Source organism: Schistocerca americana, chromosome 1, assembly GCF_021461395.2.
Source record: "Schistocerca americana isolate TAMUIC-IGC-003095 chromosome 1, iqSchAmer2.1, whole genome shotgun sequence".
Lineage (NCBI taxonomy): Eukaryota > Metazoa > Arthropoda > Insecta > Orthoptera > Acrididae > Schistocerca > Schistocerca americana.
Genome location: NC_060119.1, coordinates 929,329,827 through 929,343,846, shown reverse-complemented (window position 1 = coordinate 929,343,846; position 14,020 = coordinate 929,329,827). Strand labels below are relative to the sequence as shown.

At 38.1% G+C, this 14,020-nt stretch overlaps 1 protein-coding gene across 2 annotated transcripts in view; it reads left to right on the top strand.

The window, feature by feature from the left end:
* Positions 1–14,020, top strand: part of LOC124615351 (transcription elongation factor SPT6) — a 163,723-nt gene that overhangs the window by 135,680 nt on the left and 14,023 nt on the right. For both annotated transcript variants that reach the window (XM_047143174.1, XM_047143166.1), the window contains 6 exons: positions 10,229–10,476; positions 10,711–10,915; positions 11,007–11,315; positions 13,045–13,279; positions 13,384–13,535; positions 13,665–13,855. In XM_047143174.1, coding sequence (XP_046999130.1) covers positions 10,229–10,476; positions 10,711–10,915; positions 11,007–11,315; positions 13,045–13,279; positions 13,384–13,535; positions 13,665–13,855 — 1,340 coding nt within the window. The remainder of the gene's footprint in view (positions 1–10,228; positions 10,477–10,710; positions 10,916–11,006; positions 11,316–13,044; positions 13,280–13,383; positions 13,536–13,664; positions 13,856–14,020) is intronic.

Below are 14,020 nucleotides of genomic sequence, written 5' to 3'. Positions count from 1 at the left end.
CTGCATTTAAAATCTATTAATTCCCACCATGCAGCCATAATCACATTGGAAACCTTTTCACATGAATCATGTTAGTACAAATGACAGCGCTGCCAATGCTCTGTCCTTTAATACTGTGTGTGCATAGTATTACTGCCGTATGTATATGTGCATATCGCTATCCCACGACTTTTGTCCTGTAAGTGTTTGGTAGTATCATCATACGGGTCGTAACTCCAGTTAATGTCTTATCACTCAGCCCAGTACAGAATGATAAAGATTAGGTTATGAATAGCAGCAATGAAATTTGTACAGCTGCTTGCCAGAAATTTAATGGATCATGAGGGATCATCCACCTGACAGGAAAGAGGAACATAGATTAACGGACTAGCAATGATGATAAGAGTTTATTAATGGGGAAAGCAAAATAAAAAATGACAGGTGAAGGGGTGAAGAAGTGAGGGTTTTGGCAAAGGACACATCATAATTTTTTCATATTACTGCCTACTAAAAGAATAGGAAAAGTTTCATCCAAATATTTCAAAACATCAGCATTTAATTACTCAAGAAAATACATCCAAATAAACACGTCAAACAGTATTTTGTAGGCACTACTCAGCACCTATTTACTTTATTATCTGCATTTTATTACATCTTGATTAACAAATAATATCAAAAAAAGTGTGTTACTCTCCTTCGGTAGAGCTTACGTCTTCAGTGTTGAAACAGCTTTCATTGTAAAAACATGTTTTATCTATTTGTGTTCTTATTTATTCTCAGGTATTGTTGAAAGGAAAGTGCGAGTATTAGTTGAGGACCAATTGGATGAAAATCCATGTGGGTTTAGGCCTCTTAGAGGTTGTCAGGACCAGATCTTTAGCCTACGGCAAATAATGGAGAAGTGTTATGAGTGGAACAGGGAATTGTATCTATGCTTTATAGATCTAGAAAAGGCATATGACCGGGTTCCTAGGAGGAAGTTATTGTCTGTTCTACGAGGTTATGGAATAGGAGGCAAACTTTTGCAAGCAATTAAAGGTCTTTACATGGATAGTCAGGCAGCAGTTAGAGTTGACAGTAAATTGAGTTCATGGTTCAGAGTAGTTTCAGGAGTAAGACAAGGCTGCAACCTGTCTCCACTGTTGTTCATATTATTTATGGATCATATGTTGAAAACAATAGACTGGCTGGGTGAGATTAAGATATGTGAACACAAAATAAGCAGTCTTGCATATGCGGATGACTTAGTTGTGATGGCAGATTCGATTGAAAGTTTGCAAAGTAATATTTCAGAGCTAGATCAGAAATGTAAGGACTATGGTATGAAGATTAGCATCTCCAAAACGAAAGTAATGTCAGTGGGAAAGAAATATAAACGGATTGAGTGCCAAATAGGAGTAACAAAGTTAGAACAGGTGAACGGTTTCAAGTACTTAGGATGCATATTCTCACAGGATGGCAACATAGTGAAAGAACTGGAAGCGAGGTGTAGCAAAGCTAATGCAGTGAGCGCTCAGCTACGATCTACTCTCTTCTGCAAGAAGGAAGTCAGTACCAAGACTAAGTTATCTGTGCACCGTTCAGTCTTTCGACCAACTTTGTTGTATGGGAGCGAAAGCTGGGTGGATTCAGGTTACCTTATCAACAAGGTTGAGGTTACGGATATGAAAGTAGCTAGGATGATTGCAGGTACTAGTAGATGGGAACAGTGGCAGGAGGGTGTCCACAATGAGGAAATCAAAGAAAAACTGGGAATGAACTCTATAGTTGTAGCAGTCAGGTCGAACAGGCTTAGATGGTGGGGGAATGTTACACGCATGGGAGAAGCAAGGTTACCCAAGAGACTCATGGGTTCAGCAGTAGAGGGTAGGAGGAGTCGGGGTAGACCAAGGAGAAGGTACCTGGATTCGGTTAAGAATGATTTTGAAGTAATAGGTTTAACATCAGAAGAGGCACCAATGTTAGCACTGAACAGGGGATCTTTGAGGAATTTTATAAGGGGGCCATGCTCCAGACTGAACGCTGAAAGGCATAATCAATCTTAAATGATGATGATGATTATTATTATTTATGCATAATGTAGGTTTTTTCTTTATCCAGGTATGGTAAAATCTAAATTATTTTTCACTTTCACATATTTGATATTTTTCATGGGGGAACTGCATTAAGAAACACATGAAGTCCTTATGCATTCTTTGTAGTGTGTCACAAAAACAAAACAAGCAATAAAAAGCAGACACAAAAGCCCTAAAGCCCATTCTGTAACGTGAGTATGTGCTGCGACAATAGGTTAACTTTTAATGTATGAAGGTATCCACTCACTGTTAATGTCTAAACCTTGTTCCAAAGAAAGCTTAATGTGTGACAGTGTCTTCTCACCTGTTCTGTTGTCAGTTTGGTAAATGCCACCATTTGGAAAGCATTGTGGCGTGTTTTGATGTTCTGTTCTGTGGCATCCACTGAGAGGTGACGGTTATATTACAATTGCCTGTAAAAGATTTATATTGGCTGTGATGTCAAATGAAATACATAAGGATACATATGTGAATGCATCAAACTGTTAAGACTCTTTCCAGCTGTTGCAGAAGCAGGTGTGCTAGTCCATGCACATTTTCAGGAACTCTTGGAATTGGTTTTCAGCTCTTCATAACCACAGGAATCTCATCACATATTTATTCCTTGTCCCTTTTGAGGTTGTAGCTATTCCCATTAACATCACTATATTTGAAATGAACTGATCATCCTTATTTTTTGGTCTTATCGTATGATCTTTAGTTTATTTTTTGGTCTTATAGTATGATCTTTAGTTCTCTGTTCTTTCCAGTTTTTTTTACAAAATATTTTTGTAAGTAAATGTTAGTAGTCTTGTGTTTTATTTTCATTATCATTATGAGCACTCCAAAGAGTCTGTTTGTGTTAATTCACCTTCTGCTGTTGTTTCACACACAAAAGACATTAAACAACAGATAAATCTCTTCAGATAACTATATTGTTTCTGTTATTTTCCCGGGAAGCTATTAATTTGTTTGTTTTTATTGTAAATCCAGTCATGGGCGACAAATCAGCTTACTAATTTCAGTCAACAGTCACCATCTTCATATACATATTGTCTCCTTGCAGTCATAATAATTAGCTGTACAAGCTTTGTCAAAAAGTTACAATTTTGAGTACTGTGAACACGCATTGCAATGCATAAGTTGAGACTTTGAGGAAATTAAATTAATAATATATGAACATTTGTGGTGTGAGACTGGATTTAAAATAAAATAAATACTTTCTCTATCACTGTGAATGTGCTGCAACTGGTGACTATTAATTTATATGTTCTGGGGAATGGGAATTGTGTGGAGGAAGATAAAATAAAAAAAGGACATACATGGAGAACTTGTATAACTTTGCAGAGCAGCCTAATTTATTTTCCATTTTCTAAGTAACTCCCACTCTATTGATTACATGTCTTCTGCCAGAACCAGCCAGCAAAAAATTGGCAGCTGGATATATTCATTGCCCCACACAGAAAACAGACACTGTAGCCATACAAAATCGCTGTCCATTCTGGTAAATGTCCTCTAGTGGAACTAGACAAACACATGAATGAGGCTGATTGCTTCGGGGAGTGTGCTCAAGAACTTTGAAGCCAATTGAGACTAAATGTACGAGGTACATCAGAAAATAAGTTCTGATCATGTCCAGAAATGGCATGAGTAATCGGATAGGAATGCACATGTTTGTAGATAGGAGGTATGTAGTGATAATGCAGTGCAGTTTGTCTTGTGACAGCAGTGGTTACTGCACAGTGCTAAAATAAAATGCCTGCTCTGATAATGTCTCTCACCAACTGTGAGTCTCATGTAGTTATCCAGTTTTTGCACACTCAGAAGAAATTTCCAGCAGCAATGCATCGCCAATTTCCCATGTGTATAGACACGATATTGAGTGACAGTATGGTCAGATGATACTGCAGGCAATTTGCTGAAGAACAAACCAATATTCATGACAAAGACCATAGTGGCCGACCACCCTGGTGACACTGGAATGGGCAGAAAGTGTGTGATAAGCAATTTTGCAGAACAAGCGCTTCACAGTTTCAGAACTTTCTCATCAATTTGTTGCATGAATTTCTCTCTCATTGATTTTGATGAAGTGTGTGCGAGGTGGGTGCCAAAGCATGTAACAAATCACACAAAATCAAAGTCTGGTCACAGCATTGACATTCCTACATCAGTATGCGCAGAAAGGTAACAAGTATCTCAACCATGTTGTCACTGGGGATGAAACATGGGTGTTGCATGCCACCCCATAAACAAAACAACAACCCATGCATGGCGGCATATTGTTGCACCTGTGAAGACCAAATTCAAGGTGTGCCTCTGTCAGAAAAAGTATGTGCACTGTCTTCTGGGATTGACGTGGTATGCTCCTGTGCAAGTTTTTGCCACAAAGGGAGACCATAAATGCTGATCGGTATTGTCAGACAATTACACTTTGCATGAAAATGCAACACCCCATACAGCCAACACCACATAAAATGAATTGAATCAGTTTGGATTGGAGATCATAGACTATCCACCCTGCAGTCGTGACCTTGCCCCAAGTGATTTTCATCTCTTCCATCTTGTGAAGCATTTTCTGGCAGGAAAAAGTTTCTGCAACGACAGTGAGGCACAGACTGAATTCACTTCGTGGCTCTGGACATTGGTAGCAGATTCTGGGCATACAATTGATAATGCACCATTATGATAAATGCCTCAACAATTGTGGTGTCCATTTTGAGAAGTAGCTGCCATAAGAGCTGTGTTATTGAAAATTGGTTTTAAGCAATCCCGCTTTAAGAAAAAATTTGCTTTTCAGGAATAAATATGAAACATTTTGGAATTAAAATATTTTTTTGGTAAAACTGGCACCCATCAACAAAGGGAGAAATGATCATTATAAGAAACTAAGAGCAACCAGAGCTTGCTTGGGAAAATTAAAGTGTTCATGTTTCCCGTGTGCTGTTCAAAAGTGTAACAGTAAAGAAATAGTTTGAAGGTGGTTCAATAAACCTCTGCCAGGCACGTAAGTGTTAACTGCAGTGTAGTCATATGGATATAAAAGTCCCAGTTTCTACATATTTTTTATTACTGACCCTTTCGTTATGCTAGAAAATGTAAAAAAATAAATGGCAGTAATTGTCAGTCGATTCTTTTGTTGATATACTTCTGATGGTATCTGGTAAAGATGTAGCACCCCTTGAAACAACCACATATGTTTTTGAACAAATGCATTATTAACCATCAGTTGTTTATTATAAATTATATGAATGTGTGGTTTATGTTCTTTCAGACATGCCCAAAAGAACAGACACCACATAGAATCCACAGCTGTGATACATATTATGTAAACTGAAGATGGTGGAGGGAGAAAGGAAAGGGAAAGAACGGATGATATCAGCTGCATCGGAACTTCATGCAGAATCAGTGGTGATAAAGAAAATTTGTACCAGAGCGGGACACAAACCTGGGATCTCCTATTTGCTTTCTAGGCAGTTGCATTAACCAATTCACCACCAGGTCACAGTGCAAATGCACTGACTATTTCAGCACACTACTTAGCCAACTCACAATCCCACCTAGTGCCACCACTTATCCTCAGTCCATGTCCATGTTCCCCATGCTCACTAATTTTAGATTCTCGCTGAAGGTTGAATGTAAATTTGCATCTGCATTGATGGTTGTGGATTCATAGTCCATCAAGGCGTGTCAGTTATATGAATGCGTCACGTCTGTTCTTTAGGACATCATACATCAAAGGTCACATAGTGAAAGTCCACAAGCTGCGTCAACTTTGTTGTATGAGCCTAAAAGGAACATGAAATATGCCATTACCTGATCAGTTTTCGCCTTATATCCTGTGATGGTGGGCTATGACCGAAATCAGCAGATAGATATGTTTATTATTAACAGCAATTTTTTCAAGTACTTAACAGCTGTTGGTTGTCAAGTAACCAAAACTTTAAAAGGCTGTATATGACTCTGGATATGGGATGTTCACATTTTAACTCACTTCTACCCTTGAGTTTGGACTTAAAGTACTTGTCTTTCTGTGTAGAATATCGTTGACCACCAAGAAAACCAAACACACTTACAGCCACATTCTTTTGGCATAAAATTTCCAAATCCAAGAAGATAGCTCCAAATGAAGATGGCAGAACAATCATAATGCAGGAATTTCAATTTTCACTGAAATTTGCATGCTACCATATTATGTAGTGATCCTCCAACTTTCTGATTCTTTCAGCCAAATCCTTAGGTCCGTCCCAGCAGAACTTCTCTCCCTCTCCACCCCACAGCCTCCCCATCTCACACACACACACACACACACACACACACACACACACACTCTTTCTACACGATTTCTGTGCTTATGTGGAAAAAATCTCAGATCTTGTTGACCAACACCTTCAGCCCATTACCCACAGCTTAGTTTCCATATCAGTGACACAGACCAATCCTTAAGTATCTTTCAACCATCCACTTCCCATTGCCACCTGGATCTGTCGTGTTACTGTTGACAACAGCTCTTTATACCAGGCCTGGCCAAGATTCGCACTCGCGCTCTGTGAGCGCAGCCGGTGCTCTAGCATCCACCCACCACTGTGCTGTTCTGAGCGGGTGTGTGAGTGAGGCTGCATAAGCAGAAAACTTGTTTGCAACACAGTGCGACTATTCCACAGAATATGGCAGCATACTTCTATAAGCAGGATTTTATCAATAGTGTTTCTTTTAAACATTTTATCAGTGGATGTCTATCTGCTCAAGATAAAAGTAATAAGATACATTTACAATCAAAAGGAAGAATGGTTTGACAAATAAATTGAAATCTGAATTGAGTCGTCCAATATCTTGGAATATTTTTGAAAACTCACGATGAAATGTTTCAATTATTGAAACAGTCAGTCATGTCTGCTACACAGATGGCAGCCTTAAGTTTAAGGAAGTGTTCCATTTCATGAACTTGAAGCTGGTTTTTCTATAGGATTTATTTTGGTTTGATAACATCAATCATGCCTGCCATATCTATTACCAAATGATCCACTCCTTGCGTTAAGACTTAATGAATTCAAATAATTGGTGACGTCAACCTTAAAAGATTTTGTCGTTGCACAATTTACCCTTAACTCAATTTTTTTCCTAATGACAGCCTCCAGTGTAGCTAGCAATCACACTCATTCGTCTGAATAGACGTGAATCTTACCGTCTGTATGGTTGGTGTTGTAACAATGTTACAGTGAAAGTTTTTATGGCTCATGATAGTGCAGTGGCATTTTAAGCATGTTGCATGGCTTTTGAATTATACAAAAAGTAACAAGAATTCCATTCACATGTGTAGACACCATATGTGTAGATGCCATGGTATTCCTAACTCAGAATGTAAATCTAATTTAACACACACGCTATTGATAGCAAACTGTGACAAGCCCACTACCTTGCACTAGTGGCATTTGGCTGCAATCTTTTCCTCATCCTCCTCACCCTTCAGCCCCACTCGCCCCTTTGCTTGGAGCGCTAGTCAGGTGCATGGTAGGAGTGCTTGTGAAGCACTATTTGGCCAGGCGTGCACAATGCACCCATGGTCTTACCACTATAAATACTACCTCTCGCAACATCCTTGTGACTCAAACCCACTGTCTCATTCTGTATATAGAGGTAAAAGAAAATTTTTCAAAAGTGATAGCATGAAAAAAACATGAAATTAGCATTTTCTGGGGCAATATCACAAAATCGGCTATTTAATGCAAAATTGGATATTTTATGAGATTCGGTACATCTGGAATTTTGCTATGCAGAAATCTTATTATTCTGAGGACGGCAGTTTACTAATATTCTTAACTGATGGTTAATGTATGTTAAAATTCCATTTTGACTTCTAATCTCTCGAAGGCTGATGTTTATGTATAATCTTAAAATAACAGTTCATTTCACACATAATGAACTTTGATGTGTTGATGAAAGTAGCACCATATTTGGACAAAAGGACCTGTTTTGCCAAAAACAACATCAAAAAAATGGGGAAAAAACAATGTATGCATGAAAAAACAAATTTGACAAAATCCGCTGAAGTTGGGAAGGACAACACTGAAATATAAATAAGCATTGGATTTGTCAAAAACACCAAATTTGGCAAAGAAAACACCAGATTTGCAAGAAATTGCAAAGCATCTTCGATTGTTCTGCCTTATGATATCATCTTTGCAGGTGTTGCACCGGATGATGCGACTTTAGGCTGCAAAACTGGCTGCACATTAATAAAACAACAATTTCACCAGCTGTCAGCAAAATTCTTCTTAACACCATGTCCCTCAACAGCTACAGATGTCCAGAATATAGAATACTTTTTGGCAGGGAAAAAATTACTGAATTTGGCAAAAACATCAACACACAATTTGGCAAAAATACCAAAATTGGCAAGAAGCAACAGTGAATTTGGCTCACACACAACACCAAATTTGGCAGAAAAACATCACATTGAGCAAAAATGCAGAACTTGGCGATAGACGATGGAGGATTTGCCAAAAAAAGATCATCATATTTGGCAAAGAAAATACTGAATTTTGCAAAATGAAAAATGAAAAACATTGAATTGGGCAAAAAAAATCCAAACTCAATTTTACAAAAAAATGAAATAACAACACCAAATTTGGTAAAATAAACAACTCCAAATTTCGCAAAAAATTCAGGTAAAAATAATTTCACTGAATGTGGCAAAAAATAATGAATATGGCAAAAATGTCAACAAACTTGGAAAAAGTAACAAGGAATCTGGCAAAAAGTACCAGTGAATCTGGCAAAAAGTAACATTGAATCAGGGGGAAAAAAAACACCAAAACTGGAAAAAATTAACACTGAATTCACCTGTAAAATAAAACCATTGTTTCCTGTCCCTACTTCCACATCTAACCAATTTCATCCCCAGGTATAACTGCTTCTCCTCTCAAGGGAAGGTATACAAACTAGGTGTACGACACAACCATGAGTACTGGCATGGACTGTCATATGCCACCCATGTATAGGAAACTCATCTAGCCACTTACATTCTTTAACTCCCCTTCATTATTAGACATAACACCAAGACATATTATCAAACAATGGAAAATCCAGGATGGAATGTAACAAGACATTACAAGACATATTATCTTTATTCCCCACAGCTGCAGCATCTTCTGTTCTTTCCCATCCACCTCAACTGGACCTTATCAAATCTAAGCCACCTTCCTGAACTTTGAGCTCCTCCTCCTCCTCCCTGATAGCTTCTTGAAAGTGTGTCCTTATCAACTGCATTACCATCAACAGTACCCAACTTTTTACAGCAACCATTAATTCCAAACTAAATGTGTGTCTCATACTTTCGACCACCCAGGTAGTTGTAAGCAAACTCTATCCTTATACTTCACAGACAGGTATTACCCTCCAAACCTAATGCACAAACAGATCTCCCATACCATGTCCTTACAATCCCCCAAATTCTCAAACCCCATCACTCTCCATAACCATCTGCAAAAGGAACACCCCATCGACACTCACTACCACCGCAGATGAACAGCTTACCATATCTTTTGCCAGGGATTTGGGTATTTATTATCCTTCCCAAAAATGTGGACTATTTTACTTACAACCATTACCACCAAAATCAAAGTGGTAATCTGGCATACTATACATGTATGAAATACGCTTGTCCTATTTTCATATGACACGTACTCTTAGTCCCTTGCCAGATGAGTCATAATTCTGTAGAAGACCCAAATGCAAGACTTTGTCAATGCACCTTTGTCCTACTCCACTATTTTCACAGACATATACTGACCCAAATGCTGTAAGCTTAAACAAATGCAAGAACACATATTTTCTTTACAACTGATACCTCTTTCCTCCATGGAGAAGGAAGCAACAGTTGAAAACCCTAGTCAGTTTTTCTGTGTTTAAATGTGTCTGTCCACAATATTTGTAATTTCATCTCCTAAAGATACATACATGTTGACCATTCTGTCCCATTGTAAATTTAAACCAAACAAATTTTCTTTTTACAATACAGATATAATAAATGCTGCATTAGCAGAGCCATAAATGTTTGAGGTAGCTGGAGTAGTTACTGGTGATGTACAATGACCCCCTTCCTTCTGTCTTCCTTTTCTTCTTCTCTTCATTCTTTCTACATTCACTTTTTTATCATTGGTACTGTTTCCACAAAAAATCATGACTTATTTTTCTAGGTGTGGAATCACTTTGATGCTGGAGGTTGCCCTGGCCAAGCCACAGGAGTAAGATTACGACTAGACAATGGTATTTCTGGTTATGTTCACATTAAAAATCTCTCTGATAAGCATGTGAGCAATCCAGAAGAGCGAGTTACAAGAGGACAAACCATACATTGCCGGGTAATTAAAATTGATGTGGAGCGATTTTCTGTGGAATGTACATCAAAAAGCTCTGACCTTGCTGACAAAAATCATGAATGGAGGTAAGCTGCTGTTCTCAGAAAAATTGTGTTTAATGCAGTTCACTTTAAAATGCATTACCTTGATCTTGTTGTGTTTGACATTAGTTGAAGTGGCTTCAGTGTTAATTGTTTATTAGTCCATATTGGGGTTAGTCTCATTTGACATATGCATTTTTAATTTAATTAAATTCTTAAATTTCTGCTTTTGTTCATATCTCAGCATTTTTGTTACACTGGTGCTTTCTTATCTATTAGGCCTCCTAAAGATCCCTTTTATGATAATGAAGCAGAAGATAAAGATCTGAAAGCAGAAGAGGAAGCTAAAAAGATGAAACAGCGGCAAACATACATAAAACGTGTTATTGTCCATCCTTCTTTCCATAATATTTCTTTCAAGGAAGCAGAAGAAATTATGAATCAGATGGATCAGGGTGAAGTAATAGTTCGACCTTCAAGTAAAGTATGTTACATTCTTTTGCGAAGAAGTAAAGCTGTTCATTCATTTGTGTGTTAGTGCTTATGACATTGTGTCTGTGGCTCCTTCTTTATAGGGTGCAGATCATCTCACAGTTACATGGAAAGTGACTGACGGAGTCTACCAGCACATAGATGTAAGGGAAGAAGGAAAGGAAAATGCATTTAGTTTGGGTCAGTCACTTTGGATTGGCAATGAAGAATTTGAAGATTTGGATGAAATCATAGCCCGTTATGTCAATCCAATGGCTGCACACGCTCGAGACTTATTATCATTTAAGTACTACCGAGATACTGAAGGTCTGAAGGACAAAGCAGAAGAGCTTCTGAAGGAAGAGAAGAAGAAAAACCCCTCTAAAATTCATTACTTTACCAGTGCCTCCAAGGTATGAAAAAAAAACACCTTTTACATGGAGTGGCTGAACACATGAGCTCAAGTCTAAGTGTGTATTTTCCTAATGAGTAGAACATGTTTTTGGTAAAATTTTTGGATACTGTTGCTGTGTACTCAGTTCTTGACAGTTTAGTGTTTTAGTGCCTGACCTATTTTTACCAAGTAGATATTTGGAATGCCATATTTTGGTTAAATATTGTAGCAGTCACATTAATGAATTTTTGTTGTTGTTATTTTACTCAGTGTCACACCTGCACTTATTGTCAAAAGTGTCCGCAGCTTGTGGTCTTGTGGTAGCGTTCTCGCTTCCCGCGCACAGGGTCCTGGGTTCGATTCCCAGTGGGGTCAGGGATTTTCTCTGCCTGTCTTTCATCATCATTTCATCCTCATTCACTCGCAAGTCGCCGTAGTGGCGTTAAAGAACTTGTGGAGCAGTGGCCGAACCACCCCGCTAGGGGTCTCCCGGCCACCAATGCCATACGCTCATTATTATTATTATTATTGTCAAAAGTACGATCTTATGGGGGCATCAAGTGAAATTTGTGACTGGATTAAGGACTTTTAGGGGAGGAAGGACTTAGCATGTTATGTTGGATGGAGAGGCATTGTTAGATGTTGAAGTAACTTCAGGTGTGCCCCAGGAAAGTGTGTGGGGGCCCTTGCTGTTCATGATGTATATTAATGACCTTGCAGACAATGTTAATAGTACACTCAGACTTTTTGCAGGTGATGCAGTTACCTGTGATGAAGTACTACATGACAAAAGCTGCATAAATATGCAGTCAGATTAGATAAGATTTCAGAGTGGTGCAAAGATTGGAAACTTGCTTTAAATGTTCAGAAATGTAAAATTGCACTTCACAAAACGAAAAAAGGTAGTATCCTATGACAATAATAGCAATGAATCACTGGTGGAATTGGCAAACTTATACAAATACCTGGATGTAACACTCTGTAAGGATAATGAATGTAATAATCATATCGGCTCAGTTGTGGGTAAAGGAGGTCCTAGACTTTGGTTCATTGGTAGAATACTGGGGAAATGCAATCAGTCTACAAAAGAGATGTGTGCCCTCTGCCATGCAATTCACAATGGTTTGCAGAGTACAGATGTAGATATGTGCTATGTGTGTGTAAATTAAAAGCACTGAAAATTTAATTTTACATATATTGTGGGCACTGGAATCTCAGTTAAATCATTTATGTAGTTGGTGAGACTATAATGTTGGTTGGTGATAGTTTGCTGTGATACATACTAGTTCCACTTTTTAGTTCTTATGCAAAATTATTTGTTTGATTACTGACTTTACTGACATTTTGAAATTCATGTCTTAACAGTATCCCACTATCTCCTCTGTCAAACGCCAATTGCTCTGCTATTTTTTCTAATGTGTACGATTTGCCTCATTAGATTTTCTAATCATTGCTTAGTCTTTTCTTTAATCTGGTCTTTGTCATTGATAGTGATCTCCCTCTTCCAATATAATCAAAAGTGTAACTCGTTAGTTGCAGCTGTTCAGTGCCTGTGTGACCTGTACAGTTTCTTACGTAAACATAAGGAAGACTACAGCGTGTTTCTGTGTGCAGATCTTACAGTTGTCCCATGAATGTGTGCAGAATAAATTTATAAAGCAATATAGTAAAGAACTATGAAATGTTTTCAGGGAGTGGCTATTTCTGATAATCCTGTAAAGTAGTGTAATTTGCATCTTTTTCTACAGAGCTATCCTGGAAAATTTTTGCTGTCATACCTACCAAGAACAAGATGTCGGCATGAGTATGTGACTGTGACTCCGGAAGGATTTCGATTTAGACAGCAGATTTTTGATTCACTAGGTTCATTGTTCCGTTGGTTTAAAGAACACTTCAGAGATCCAGTACCAGGTACACCAAGTACACCTCGTGGTGCTGCAACCAACAGAACACCTTACCAGACACCAAACATTAATATTGCTGGTTGGTTGAGCTTCTTTAAAACTAAAAATGCACTCAATTCTCCTAAATCTTACCTTCAAAAACCAAAGTACATACAATTCTTTATTTGTGTTTTACTTGCACAGGCATGAACCCAGAAGCAATACAGAGGGTTGCTCAGAATATGCCAACACACATGTTGCATAGTCTGTCTCAGGTTGCAAGCCAGACGCCACATTATCCTCACACTCCTGGTGGCGGTACTTATGGAGCCAATGTTCATACTTATCCAAACACCGTAAGTCAGCCTCAAGTAATTACTGTTGCATATAGATGAAGTAAATGCATTTATAGTACAGATTAGAATTTATCAACCTCTTTTCAGTGAAAAGACAATGCTATTAATTGTTAAAATTGTGTTTTTCAGCCATACACTCCATCTGGACAAACACCTTTTATGACTCCCTACCATACTCCACATATGACACAGACACCTAGGTATGGACAGCAGACACCATCCCACACGCAAGGAGGCTTTTTGCATCCAGGTTCTGTAACGCCATCTCATAGAACACCTTCTCAGAGAGCAGCTCATACTCCACATACACCACAGCCAAGGTTTGTATATTTCAAATATATTTGAGTAGTTCAAAAAAAATTGGACTGATAAAAATAATTAATTAATGAGCAATGAAAAGAATGCAAAATATAGTGTTAATAGAGAAGTTTTTGAAATGCACATTTCCCAATATATAGACCTTTCATAACTGTTTATAGGAAATG